Consider the following 14,378-nt stretch of genomic DNA (forward strand, 5'->3'; position numbering starts at 1 on the left):
GTTTAGACTGGAAGGGACCTTCAAGATCATCCAGTGCCAAGCCCCTGCCATGGGCAGGGACACCTCCCACCAGCCCAGGCTGCTCAGGGCCTCATCCAGCCTGGCCTGGAACACCTCCAGGCAGGAGGCAGCCACAGCCTCCCTGGGCAACCTGTTCCAGTCTCTCCCCACTCTCAATCTCAACAATTTCTTCCTCATCTCCAGTCTCAATCTCCTCTCTCCCAGCTCAAAGCCATCATCCCTTGTCCTGGCACTCCCAGCCCTTGGCAAAGCCCCTCCTCATCTGAAATACCATCAAACACCTGACACCATCACCCCCACCTTCAGATCCATCATCATCCACTTCACACCAAGCTCTGCCTTTGCTTTGGCACCCAAGTAAGGGCCAGGCCCAGGGACAGGTTTGTGCTTGTTTTTTTAAAGGAAGATGTTTGAAGCTTTGCTGCAAGCACTCAGAAGGGACAGAGCCACCCCTGGAGCCCACACTCACCTCGGCAGAAGTCCATCAGGATCAGCACTTCCCACACGTCTCCACTGCTCACCGAGTTGATGCTGGAGTCAATGTAGCCAACGATGTTCTTGTGGCCAGACAGGTCCCTCTGCAAGAGAAAAGTTCAAACATAAACCAGCCAGAGAGAGGGAGCAGCATTCTCAGGGTGCTTCTCCACTGCACAGCTCTCCTGGCTGCTCTCCTGCCCAGGAGCAAGCTTCTGTCACTGTGGGTGAACTGTCACAAAGAACCTGAGCACACCTGAGGCCTCTCTCTGCCTCTTCTCCTTCCAGAAGGATTGGACCCAACCCAGCGAAGCAACTTGTCCAGGGACTGATCCAGGGACCCCAGCCCAGCAGAGTCACAGAATCCAACTTGTCCAGGGACTGATCCAGATTTTTCCATGTTCCCTTGCAAGGCCCAGGCCAAGGCACCTGGACCTTGCTGCTCCTTGGCACAGAGGGCACAACGAGGCACTGTGCTCTGGTGCCCGCTCACACCATCTGTGGTGCTGACTTCTCTCATCTCCTCCACTCTTCCACCAGCAAAGACCTGCTCAGATCTTTGATGCTCAAAAAAGCCTCTCCAAGGTAAGAAAATCCCAGGGAGCCTTGCTTTAGGGGTACACAGAATGCCAGGCTGGAAGGGACCCCAAGGACCATCTGCTCCAACCTCTCCAGGTGCACTTGAAAGGAGCTGGCCCAGCAGCCTGCCAAGCTGAGTCTGAAACTGCCCAGAGCAGGGGACTGCTCTGCTTCCCTTGGGAGATGATTCCAGAGTCCAACTCTCCTCGTGGGCAAACATTTTCTTTTGGAGTCCAGTGGGAATGTCCCCAGCAGTAACTTGTCCCCATCCCCCCTGGTCTTTTCCATGGGATCCTTGGGAAAAGGGAGTCTCCATCCTCCTGGCAGCCACCTCTGACGTCCTGGTCCATGGCAGTAAGGTCTGCCCTGAGCCTTCTCTTCTCCAGGCTGAGCAAACCCAGCACTCAGCCCTTCCTCACAGGACAGGGCTTCAGCCCTACCTTTCTTTGAGTGCCTCGATGGAGTGAAGCAGAGGCTCTGCTGTCACTGCCTCACTGGCAGAAACTGAACCTGCAAGGCACAGCCACTGCTTGGGCCTGCCAGCTCCACACACACTGCTGGGTCCAGCCACCTTCTGCTGGCATGCTGCAGGCCTGCAAACAGGGCACCTAAGCTTCAAACTCTTTCACTGCCCACAGGCTAGGAAAGAAGAAAAATCCTCCTTGTAGAGAGGCACAGGTTCCTCAGGGCAAGGCCTGGGGCTTGTGGTAAGAGGCCCTCAGAGCTGCCCAGTAAGGAGGACACTTCTTGCCCTCCCTTTGAAATGTGTGGCTAGGCTGGAAAGAGGCACCAGAGCCAGGTGGAAGGCACCACAGCAAGGGGAAGCCAAGTGAAGAAGCTTCGTAAGCACAGCTCAAAGCTTTGAAGGAAGATCTAATCCTAACTCTGCCAGGCAGCAGTAGCTTTGGTGATGACAAACCATGGCCAGAAGCTGTGCTGCCCTGTCACACACCCCCAGGAGGTCACTTTAACCTAATGAAAAGCTACTGCAAAAGACACAGCCCAGATGTGCTACAGGTAAGAGCTTCTGGTGGGAACAACACCGACCCCAGGCCTGCAGCTCCTGTGGGAAGGCAGCAGAGGGAGGGTTTCATTACTTCCCCCACTTCTAAAGCAGCAGTGCCATGGTCACCAGGCTCCAAACAAGATGCAGCAAATCTGTTTGGATCATCTCAAGTTTGCACAGATTGCATCAGGTTGGAAGGGACCCTCCAAGGGCTTCCTGTCCAACCCCCCTGCACTCAGCAGGGACACCTCCAGCCAGTGCCCAGGGCCGCATCAAGTTTGATCTTGAATGTCTCCAGGGATGGGGCCTCAACCACATCTCTGGGCAGCCTGTTCCAGATTTCAACAACCTCAGAGTGAAGGACTTCCTCCTGACATCTACAGAATGGCTCAGGTTGGAAGGGACCTCAGAGATCATCCACTCCAACCCCCCTGCCATGGGCAGGGACACCTCTCAACTAGACTTGGTTGCCCAAGGCCTCATCCAACCTGATGGATTCAGGCAGCCTGGCCCCATAGGGGAGGTTCACCATCCCTCTGATCATTTTCATGGCCTCCTCTGGACCCACTCCAACAGTTCCATGCTGGGTGCACCAGACCTACAGGCAGGGCACATCCACAACCTCCCTGGGCAACTTCTTCCTCAGCTCCACTCTAACCCTGCTCTGCCTCAGCTTCAAACCATTCCCCCTTGGCCTGTCTCTAGACACCCTCAGGAAAAGTCTCTCTGCAGCCTTCCTGTAGGATCGGATCCCTTCAGCTACTGGAAGGCAGCTCTAAGGTCCCCCCAGAGTCTTCCCCTCAAGATTCTCACACAGTCACCTAACTCCAGGTTTCAGCCCTTCCCAGAGGACAGTTTTGCTATGAAAACCCACAGATTATGCCATGATGCTGCCCAGGTGGCAGGCAGAAGGTGCCCAGGCTCTGACCCTACCCCACTCCCAGTCTGGCCCCAGCCCCAGGGGTGACTCACCATGATCTGGATCTCTCTCTTGCACACCTGCAAGTCGTGCTCGTTGTTGACGTACATCCGCTTCAGGGCACACTTCACCCCATTGCTGGTCCTCACCAGGAACACGATGGCAAAGCCACCTGGGGAGGACACAAAACCATCCTGATCACCAACAAAGAAACCTCTTGGTCCCTGATTGCTGCCCCTGCCTGCACCTCCAGAGCACAGTCAGGAGCAGGGCACTCAGCAACTGCCAGCAGAGCTGTGGTGGGAGTGTCCCTCACATGTGCTTCCAGAGTCACAGCTGGCCCTGGGATGGAAGGGACCCTCCAAGGGCATCTTGTCCAACCCCCTGCACTCAGCAGGGACATCTCCAGCTGGATCAGCCTGCACAGGGACACAGCCAGGCTGACCTTGAATGTCTCCAGGGATGGAGCCTCAACCCCAGCCCTGGGCAGCCTGTCCCAGTGTCTCCCCACCCTCACTGTGCACAACTCCCTCCTGATGTCCAACCTAACTCTGCCCTGCTCCAGTTTCAAACCATTGTCCCTGGTCCTATCTCCACAGCCCCTCCTGAACAGTTCCTCCCCAGCCTGCCTGCAGGTCTCCTGCAGGTGTTGAAATGCAGCTTTAAGGTCTCCCTGGAGCCTTCTCTTCTCCAGGCTGAACAGACACAGCTCTCCCAGCCTGTCTCCAGCCCTCTGCTCACCTTGGTGGCCTCCCCTGGACCCACTCAATCTGACCTCAAGAGCCCTTCCAAACCAGAGTTCACTGAGCCCAGGTTTTGAGTGTACCCAGAAAGGCACAACCTGATCAAGAGTCTGACTGCCCTCAGGTCCTCACCCCACATGTAGATCAGAACAGGTGTGACCAGTACCCCCTGGTTTGCATGTCCCTGCGTTTATGACCCCTCCCAATGCCCCCTGGCTCCAGCACTCCCAGGTTTTCTGCGTGCAGGGAAGGATGGGGCTGTGAAACACTCAGGGGGATGAGAGGAGCAGGAAGGGATGGACAAAGAGCACAAAGAACAGCAGCTTCCTGCCACGTTCCTCATACAGGAAGGCTCCAAAACACAGCTCATTAGCAGGGCACAGAGACCAATGAGAAGAACAGCAGAACCTACCACACCTGCTGCCTGGCTTCCAAAGGCAGGGGCAGGTGCACAGCCAGGGGACAGGAGTCAGGCCACCAGCTCTCACGTGTCACAAAGGTTTACAGACACTGGCCTTGACCACAGCCAGGCACCAGCACACAGCAGAGCTCCTGCAGGAACCCTGCTCCCTCCAGGAGCCTTGGGCTGCAGGTCCTGCCAGGCTGAGGTCACAGCTCTGGGTGTATCTGCTCAGGGACTTCTCACAGGATCATTAAGGTTGGAAAAGATGCCCAAGGTCATCGAGTCCAACAGTAACCCAGCTACCAGGACCACTGACCTGTAACCTGAAGCACCACAGCTACAGCTTCCTGAACACCTCCAGGGATGGGGACTCCACCACCTCCCTGGGCAGCCTGTTCCAACAGCTGGAAATGGCAGCGGGGCCCTCAGTGGTCTGTACACAGACCAGGAGAGATTTCAGTTTCCCCTGCACAAGAGATGATGGTTCTGGAGCTTTGGTCTGTCCTTCACCACCCCCAGGCTCTCACACGTTGGTCACTGACTGCTCATGACCTGCTCAGCCCCTGCTGAAGAGAAGGACACTGGCCCAACACTGCTGCATTGCAAACAAGGTCAACAGCAACACCTCACCAATGAGAGAATTATGGCATGGGCTGGCTTGGAAGGGACCTTCAAGATCACCCAGTGCCACCCCCCCTGCCATGGGCAGGGACACCACCCACCAGCCCAGGCTGCTCAAGGCCTCATCCAGCCTGGCCCTGAACACCTCCAGGCAGGAGGCAGCCACAGCCTCCCTGGGTGACCTGTGCCAGTCTCTCCCCACCCTCACTCTCAACAATTTCTTCCTAATCTCAGACTAAATCTATCCTCTCCTCTCTTGAGCTCAAAACCCCAAGGTTTGAAGGTTAGGGGTTAAGGTGCATGAGGAGGTGCAGTTTGTAAGCTGAGGAGCTGTGGCCACTACCTAAGATTCACCCCTGAAAGAGGGCTGCAGAGGCACCTGTGCTCCTACACCTCAACAGCAGCAGCATTGCTGGCAAGCAGCAGAAACAAATGCAGTTCAGCTTTTCCAGCAAGGTGACAGAGGAGGGCAAGAAGGACCCAAGAGATGGCTGAAACCTCCTCCTGGCAGCAGCAGACAGCCCAGGAAGGGACCACAGCCAACAGTGGCCAACGAGGACTTCCTGGAGGATTTAGGAGCTGTCTTTCAGCCTTACACAGCAGAAGGACCTCTCTGCAGAGGCTGCTGTGGGCTGTGGTGGGGACAGCTGCTGCCCAGGCCTTGCTGGCTGCCCAGGCCTTGCTGGCTGCCTGGACACTGCACTGAACAAACGGGGGTCACTCTGAGGGCTCCCAGCACTCATCTGAACTCTGGTGGCTTCTGACAGCACCCTGCAGACATTAAAACCCTGCAGCTCCCAGCTGCTTAACCCTTCCTCCCTGCACACTGCCCATCTACAGATCACCAAGGACAGCTTTCAGCTGCCAGAACCTCAGACCACAACCCATTTCTTTTCCTCCTTATTCCAGTCCAACCTCCAACTTTGCTAAATCTGGGCAAAGTTGAAAAGCAAATAGATCAAAGGCAAACTGACAAGCAATTAAGATGAAGCTGTGCCAGATGCACATTACAGGACCATTTATTTCTATTCTCAGCAAACAGCAAGCAAGAGAAGCCTTGCAATGGCCAGGAGCTGCCAGCTCTAATCAGAGAGCCATAAAAGGCACTGGCTTGGAAGAGACCTCTGGAGGTCATGGAGCCCAACCCCCCTGCAGCCAGCAGGGACACCCCCAACTAGAGGGATGAGGAGTGGTGAGACACTGGAACAGGTTGCCCAGGGAGGCTGTGGAGGGTCCAAGCCTAGAAGTGTTCAAGGCCAGGTTGGATGAGGCCTTGGGCAACCTGGGCTGCGGGGAGGACATGGTGGGTAGGCACAGGGAAAAACAGGCTGCCCAGGGAGGTGGTGGAGTCACTATCCCTGGAAGTGTTCAAGTACTGTAGCTGTGGTGCTTCAGGGTTATGGTTTAGTGGGCACAGGAGCTGGGTTACAGCTGGACTCAATGATCTTAAAGGTATCTTCCAACCTTCCAACTGATTCTTGAGGAGTCCTTGCCTGTGGCAGGGGGTTGGAACTGGATGATCTTTAAGGTCCCTTCCAACCCAATCCATTCTAGGATTTTATGATTCCTCCCTTTCTTGCCTGATTCCCTACCCCTGGACACTGAGAGCTCTCACACTCCATGGAAATAGTCCTTGAATTTATTTCCATTCTCAGCAGAGAGCCAGAAAGAGAAGGCTTCCAAGGGCCAGGAACTGCCAGCTCCCATCCCCATGCCAGCTCCACTGCCTCACAGACATGCCAGGATCTGTGGCACTGCAGCCAGCCAAGGTCAGCTCAAGAGCCTGCAGTGCCTCAGGTGAGCTGTGCCACGTGTGGCTGCTGAGGCAGGGCACAGCGAGGCAGAGCTCAGCACCACACTAATCCAGGCACTGCAACATCCTCACCCCTCTGCTGGGACAGCCTCTTCCCACTCTATGGAAAGAAAAACCGAAGGCCAGAGGCCAGTCCAGGCTCGAGATCCAACAGAGCAAACAAATCCAGAGAGTCTGCAAGCAGCAGAAGGGAGGGAAGCAAGAAGCAAGCTGAGAGGCAGCTCAGAGGCCACCTCTCCCCTGCACTCCTCAGCCAGCACCTGAGGTCTGAAGCTCTGGAGGCAGTTCAACACTTTTCCCATCCAAGCCAGCAAAGCTAAAACACTGCTCACATCCCAAGGCACAAAGAGCTGCCTGTAAGCTCATCCCTGAGCCACTCAGGGTGCTGAGCAGGGGGTGAGCAGCCAGCACTGCCAGCACCAGCACCATGGGGCCAGCAACAGCCAGCAGGCTCTTGGGGAACATAGATTGATGGAATGGGTTGGAAGGGTCCTCAAAGCTCATCCAGCTCCAAGCCCCTGCCATGGGCAGGGACACCTCCCACCAGCCCAGGCTGCTCAAGGCCTCATCCAGCCTGGCCCTGAACACCTCCAGGCAGGAGGCAGCCACAGCCTCCCTGGGCAACCTGTGCCAGTCTCTCCCCACCCTCACTGGAGAGAATTTCTTCCTCATCTCCACTTTCAATCTCCTCTCTCCCAGCTCAAAGCCATTCTCCCTCATCCTGTCACTCCCAGCCCTTGTCCCAAGTCCCTCCCCAGCTCTCCTGGAGCCCCTTCAGGTCCTGGAAGGCTGCTCTGAGGTCTCCCTGGAGCCTTCTCTTCTCCAGGCTGAATAGGATCACTGCCTTCCACTCTTAGACCTGTACCTAACTCTACCACAGCACAGGAAAATGGAATCACAGAATAATTTAGGTTAGAAAAGACCTTTAAGCTCATTCAGTCCATTCACTAACCCAGCACTGCCAGGGCACCACCAAACCATGGCCCTCAGCACCACAGCTTTCAAACCCCTCCAGGGCTGGGGACTCCACCACTGCCCTGGGCAGCCTGGGCTGGGCCTTGACAACCTTTCAGGGAGTAATTTTTTCCTGATGCTGTCTTGCTACACACTTCTAGTCTGACTGCTGCTCTTGCTACCTGGTTTCTGGAGAAGCTAAACAAGAGAATGGGAAGCTCCAATTCTCCCCAGTCCCTGTGGAGGCCAGAGAAGATTTCATACAGGTTTGTGACAGTGTCCTGGCCAGTTTCCAGCACTGGGAGTTGTATTTTCAGCCCTTCTGTAATTTCAGCAGGATGTAAAACTCTTCACTGCCAGGCAAGCACTTCTAGAGCAGGTAAAAGCAGACCCACGATGCTGTACATGATCCCCTCTCAGCCCCTGGCAAAGTAAGGAGATAGCAGCCTGCTGCACCTGGGGCCTCAGCAGTGTCCTGGGCCTCAGGAGCAAGTCACAGGCAGACAGCAATGCTCCAACAGCCCCAGCTCTCCCAGCCTGGCCCCACAGGGGAGGTTCTGCAGCCTCTGCTCATCTTGGTGGCCTCCTCTGCACCCTCTCCAGCAGCTCCAGAGCCTTCTTGTGCTGGGGGCCCAGAGCTGGAGGCAGTGCTGCAGGTGGGGTCTGAGCAGAGCAGAGCAGAGGGCAGAATCCCCTCCCTGTGCTGCTCTCTCCCTGCTCTGGATGCAGCTCAGCACTCAGCTGGCTCTGGGCTGCCAGGGACCATTGCTGGCTCCTGGGCAGTTTGTCACCAACTGACACCCCCAAGGCCTTCTCCTGCAGGCTGCTCTCAGCCACTCCTCACCCAGCCTGGGTCTGTTCTTGGAATTGCCCTGACCCAGCTGCAGGAACCTTGCCCTTGGCCTTGTTGAACTTCCTGAGGTTTGCTTGGGCCCAGCTCTGCAGCCTGGCCAGGTCCCTCTGGATGGATCCCTTCCCTCCAGTGTCAACCAGACCCCAGCTTTCAGCCAAGTCAGTGAAACCATTGGGCTGGAGAGAGCCACTGCTCAGCTCACCACCCTGAAAATAAACAAATAGATAAACCCCACTTCTTCACTTTGGGTCTTCTCTGTCACCCCAGCTCCTGAAGAACCTTCTGGATGCCACTCAGAGCTTCTTTCCTCAGGTCTCATTCTTTCCTGAGCTGGACAAGCAAGGCACATGGTTTGCTACTGAGCTCTTTCCAGCTCTCTGTCTTTCAGCTCCAGCTCAGGGCTCTGGGTGCCAGCCTGCCCACCACACTGTGGTACTGACAGCCAGGGGACAGCCAAATGCTCTTCAGATGTCCCCAGGAACACTGAGCCTCCTGGGACAGCCAGCAGGGCACTCTGAGCTCAGGCTGTGCTAGCAGGCATTTCATTTTAAGTGCTTTGCTGAACCAGGCACAAAACCACTCCTCATTTGCACAATCCCAAGGCTTCCCAACCCTTAGCCATTAAGGATGATGTCATGCACTGCCTTATCTCACCAGCCACAAGCACTTCCTCAGCACTGACTTTCCCAAGTACATGGAGCAGGCTCACTCAGGGCTTTTGTTCCCCCCCTAAGTCAGGACACTGTGATCCAGCTGCAGCAAAACCCTCTGGCCTGCCCTGCCCAGACTGCCTGCAGCTCACCATCCCCAAAGCTCTACCAAAACTGAGTTCCCAGCATTTATTTTCCTCTCAGTCATAGCCACAAGCAGCTGACACTGCACATTACTCACCACAGGGCATCACCAGCAGGCAACACCAGAGCCACCACAGACCCACAGCATGGCAGGGGTTGGAAGGGACCTCTGGAGAGCATCCAGTCCAACCCCCTGCCAGAGCAGGATCACCCAGGGCAGGGCACACAGAACACATCCAGATGGGTTTGGAAAGTCTCCAGAGCAGGAGACTCCACAACCTCTCTGGGCAGCCTGCTCCAGGGCTCAGCACCCTCACAGGGACAAAGTTTTCCCTTCTGTTCCCCTGGCACCTCCTCTGCTCCAGCTTGCCCCCAGTGCCCCTTGTGCTGTCCTTGGCCATCCCTGAGCAGAGCCTGGCTCCAGCCCTGCACAGCTTTATCCCCAGCACTGAGGGCAGCCCTCAGGCTCCTCTGCTCCCAGCCCCATCTCCCTCAGCCTGGCCTCACAGGAGATGTTCCACTGCCTGCAGCAGCTCTGTGCCTCTGGCCTGGACTCTCTCAAGCAGTTCCCTGAGGTCCCTCTTGACCTGAGGGGCCCAGAACTGGACACAATATTCCAGATGTGGCCTCAGCAGGGCAGAGGAGAGGGGGAGGAGAACCTCTCTGACCTCCTCACCACAGCCTTTCTAATCCACCCCAGGATGCCCTTGGCCTTCTTGGCCACTTCTTGGGCCATCTGCTCTGCTGCTGTACTCACCCTGCACCTGTGACACCTCTCTGGCTGGCACAACATGAAGCCATTTCACACACAAAACCCCCAACAACCCCAAACCCACACTGCAGTCACCCCGCCCAGCCCAGCCCAGTCTGTGATCTATGCTGTGACTCATGACCATAAAGCACCAAGGCATTGGGGCACCTCTGCCAGGGGGAGAGGCAGCAAATCTCAGCTCTGGCATGGCAAACCCTTCCCCACACAGGACAAAGGCCCAGGAGCCCACTTTGGGCAGAGCTCAGCAATGCAATCAGCTGCAGCAATTTCAGACAACAGCCAGGTTCAGCTAACAGCAGCATCAAGCTCTGCAAGCACGTCAGGGAGCAGCACTGGGATGTGCCAGGGCTGCTCCCTACAGCTCACAGCCTCACCTCACCAGGGATGAGTCATTTGTCCACCTTCATCTGTAGGACAGGGAAGGTGCCCCAGGATTCTTTCCTCATAGAATCATGGAATGGTTTGGGTTGGAAAAACCTCTGAGAGCATCCAGCCCAACCAGCAACCCAACCCCACCATGGACACCAAACCATGGCCCCAGCTGCCTTGGCCACAGGGTTCTGGAACACCTCCAGGGATGGAGACTCCACCACCTCCCTGGGCAGCCTCTTCCAATCCCTAACCAATCCTGCAGTAAAGAAATTTTTCCTCATCTCTAACCTAACCCTCCCCTGGCACAATTCCAGGCCACTTCCTCTCCTTCTAGCACCTGAGACTAGGGAGCAGAGCCCAACCCCCACCTGGCTCCAGCCTCCTTTCAGGGAGCTGTAGAGAGCAATGAGGTCTCCCTCAGCCTCCTCTTCTCCAGACTGAACACCCCCAGGTGCCTCAGCTCCTCCCCAGCCTCTTCTCCAGACCCTTCCCATTCTCTGGCCACACTCCAGCCCCTCAATGTCCTTCTGGGAGTGAGGGGCACAAAACTGACCCTAGGATTCAGGGTGTGGCCTCACCAGTGCCCAGCACAGGGGCACCATCACTTCCCTGCTCCTGCTGCCCACACTATTCCTCAGACCACACTGGAGCTGGCGAGGTGCAGAGACCTTTAGAGAAGCTTCCCCCTACTGATGAAGCATCCAGCACTGTTCCTCCTGCTGTCAGGAGGCACCCAGCAGCTCCTCAGAAGCCACAGTTTGTCCCAAGAACACAATGAGAGGAAGGAAATGGAAGGGACCAGCCTCTTGCTGATCATATCTTGTGTGTGAGCATCTTGTGCAGCCCTCCACACAGGCAACTCTTTGCTGACCACTCTTCGTCTTGGCTTTTCATTCCAGCTCCACTGCACAACCACCATGGGCAGTGCCACTGCAGTGCTGCTTTTGTCAGGATCCATCTGCACCAAGAGATTCTTTCTGCTGGCTTTTATTCCCCTCTTGCACTGCCCAGCAGGAGGCCATCCTGCAGCACACCTTCAAAATGTACAATTTCAAATTCCATTTTATGCCTTTGGGTGAAAAGTCTCCATCAGTTCCAAGCTCTTCACTCCCAGGGCAGGATATTTGACCCCAAACCAAGATTTTTGTTAGAATGGGTTGGGTTGGAAGGGACCTTCAAGATCATCCAGTGCCAACCCTCTGCCATGGGCAGGGACACCTCCCACCAGCCCATCTTGCTCAGGGCCTCATCCAGCCTGGTCCTGAACACCTCCAGGCAGGAGGCAGCCACAGCCTCCCTGGGCAACCTGTGCCAGTCTCTCCCCAGCCTCACTGCAAAGAATTTCTTCCTCATCTCCACTCTCAATTTCCTCTCTCCCAGCTCAAAGCCATTCTCCCTCATCCTGGCACTCCCAGCCCTTGTCCCAAGTCCCTCCCCAGCTCTCCTGGAGCCCCTTCAGGTACTGCAAGGCTGCTCTGAGGTCTCCCTGGAGCCTTCTCCTCTCCAGCCTGTCCCCACAGGGGAGGTTCTGCAGCCTCTGCTCATCTTGGTGGCCTCCTCCAGACCCTCTCCAGCAGCTCCAGAGCCTTCTTGTGCTGGGTCCCCAGAGCTGGAGGCAGTGCTGCAGGTGGGGTCTGAGCAGAGCAGAGCAGAGGGCAGAATCCCCTCCCTGTGCTGCTGCTCTCCCTGCTCTGGATGCAGCTCAGCACTCAGCTGGCTCTGGGCTGCCAGGGACCACTGCTGGCTCCTGGGGAGTTTGTCACAAATTTTAACCCTTTTTATTAACAAAGCAGGATCAGTGTTGTTGGAGTGTTCTGCTTGGATAGACAATAAGGAATTGAAGGAGTCAGGATCACTGCACATTGTTTCCTGAATCATCTACAACACCTTTAGACAGAGATGTCAGCATGAAACACTTCTAAAGACAAACACAGCAACTCCCTCAAGATGTGGCTTTAAGGTGTCTGAGGTTTAATTAAGAAGCCACAGCAACAAGGCAGACTTTGTGTCAGGGCTGTAACATCCAAGCTCACCAGGGTGCCAAAGGAAGTCAAGATGACACTGGTAGCATCTATGATCTACTGAGCTCAACCTGGAATGGCTTTGAGCTGGGAGAGGGGAGACTGAGACTGGAGAAATTTGTGACAGTGAGGCTGGGGAGAGACTGGCACAGGTTGCCCAGGGAGGCTGTGGCTGCCTCCGGCCTGGAGGTGTTCAAGGCCAGGCTGGATGAGGCCTGGAGCAAGCTGGGCTGGTGGGAGGTGTCCCTGCCCATGGCAGGGGGTTGGAGCTGGATGAGCTTTAAGGTCCCTTCAAAACCAAACCATTCAGTGATTCTCTGTCAACACTGCTGCCACTTCCTTGAAATGGAGATGGGCACAAACACAAGCAACTGGCCAAGAAATCCTTTGTTCTTTGAGTCCCGGGTTTGGAAAGGGTGCTGCTGGGGCAGAAAAACCTGCAAGTGACAACAGAGGTAACAGAAATGCAGCAGCTGCCCAGAGAAGCTGTGGGGCAGTGTGACAATGCACTCCTCACAGCAGCAGCACCCAGCCAAGGCCAGGCTGACACAGCTCACGTCCCAGCTCTGCTCTGCAGACAGGAGCTCTGCAGGCTGTCTCCAGAAAGCCAGTCTGTGCTGGAAGGGCACCTGCAGGTGTCCAACCAGGGGAAGTCAAGCAGAGACCCCTCAAAGTACAACATCTCACAGGAAGAGACAGCAGCAAGACATCCTCACAGGATGGGACTGAGGGGTCACTGGGAACCCTTCTCACAGTATATCAGAGGTTGGAGGGGACCTCCAGAGATCAGCAGGTCCAACCTCCCTGCCAGAGCAGCATCACTTAGGGTAGTCTGCACAGGAATGCATCCAGGTGGGGTTGGAAAGTCTCCAGAGAAGGAGACTCCACAACCCCCCTGGGCAGCCTGTTCCAGGGCTCTGTCACCCTCACTGTAAAGAAGTTTCTCCTCATGTTGAGCTGAAATCTTCTATGTTCAAGTTTGAACCCATTGTTCCTTGGCTTATCACTGTGCACCACCCAAAAGAGCCTGGCCCCCTCCCCCTGCCCTCCACCCCTCAGCTATTGATAGACATTGATCAGATCCCTCTCAGTCTTCTCTTCCCCATTCTAAACACCCCCAGGGCTCTCAGGCTCTCTTCACAGGGGAGATGCTCAAGTCCCCAAATCATCCTCCTGGCTCTCCCTTGGACTCTCTCCAGCAGGTCTCTGTCTCTCTTGAACTGGGGAGCCCAGAACTGGGCACAGGATTGCAGCTGTGGTCTCAGCAGGGCAATCTGGGTAGGGCACAGCACCTCATCAGCAGGAGGAAATGTTCTTAGAAGGTTCCCAGCTCTGTAGTGTCTTTATCAATGATCTGGGTGAGGGCATTGAGGCTCCCTGCAGAACACACCAAGCTGGTGGCTCTGGCCATCTGCTAGAGGGTTGGGAAGCTTTACAATGGGATGTGGACAGGTGAGAGCCATGGGCCAAGGCTCATTGGGTGAAGTTCAACAAAGCCAAGTGCCAGGTCACAGCAACCTCCCGGTGAGCTACAGACTTGGGGATGTGTGGTTGGAAAGCTGCAACCTGGAGAGGGACCTGGGGGTGCTGGTTGGCAGTCAGTGCCCATGAGCCAGCAGTGCCCAGGGGGCCAAGCAGGGCAATGGCCTCCTGGCTTGGGTCAGAAGCAGGGTGGGCAGCAGGGCCAGGAGGTGCCCATCCCCCTGTGCTCAGCACTGGGGAGGCCACACCTCGAGTGCTGTGCTCAGCTCTGGGACCCTCCCTGCAGGAAGGACATTGAGGGGCTGGAGCCTGTCCAGAGAAGGGCAATGAGGCTGGAGAAGGGCCTGGAGCCCCTGGGCTAGAGGAGGGCTGAGGGAGCTGGGGGTGTTCAGGCTGGAGAGGAGGAGGCTGAGGGAGACCTCATTGCTCTCTCCAGCTCCCTGAAGGGAGGTTGGGGTGAGGAGGGGACAGCCTCTGCTCCTTGGTGGCAAACAGGAGCAGAGGAAATGGTTCCAAGCTGCACCAGGGGAGGCTCAAGGCTGGAGATCAGG

The 14,378-nt window shown here is 56.1% G+C and overlaps 1 protein-coding gene across 1 annotated transcript in view; it reads right to left on the reverse strand.

The window, feature by feature from the left end:
* AAK1 (AP2 associated kinase 1) overlaps positions 1–14,378 on the reverse strand; it is a 93,413-nt gene that overhangs the window by 61,883 nt on the left and 17,152 nt on the right. The window contains exons 2-3 of the mRNA XM_054396636.1: positions 3,053–3,171; positions 491–599 (exon numbers count right to left, since the gene is read on the reverse strand). Coding sequence (XP_054252611.1) covers positions 491–599; positions 3,053–3,171 — 228 coding nt within the window. The remainder of the gene's footprint in view (positions 1–490; positions 600–3,052; positions 3,172–14,378) is intronic.

This window comes from Indicator indicator, chromosome 38 (assembly GCF_027791375.1).
Source record: "Indicator indicator isolate 239-I01 chromosome 38, UM_Iind_1.1, whole genome shotgun sequence".
Taxonomy (NCBI): domain Eukaryota; kingdom Metazoa; phylum Chordata; class Aves; order Piciformes; family Indicatoridae; genus Indicator; species Indicator indicator.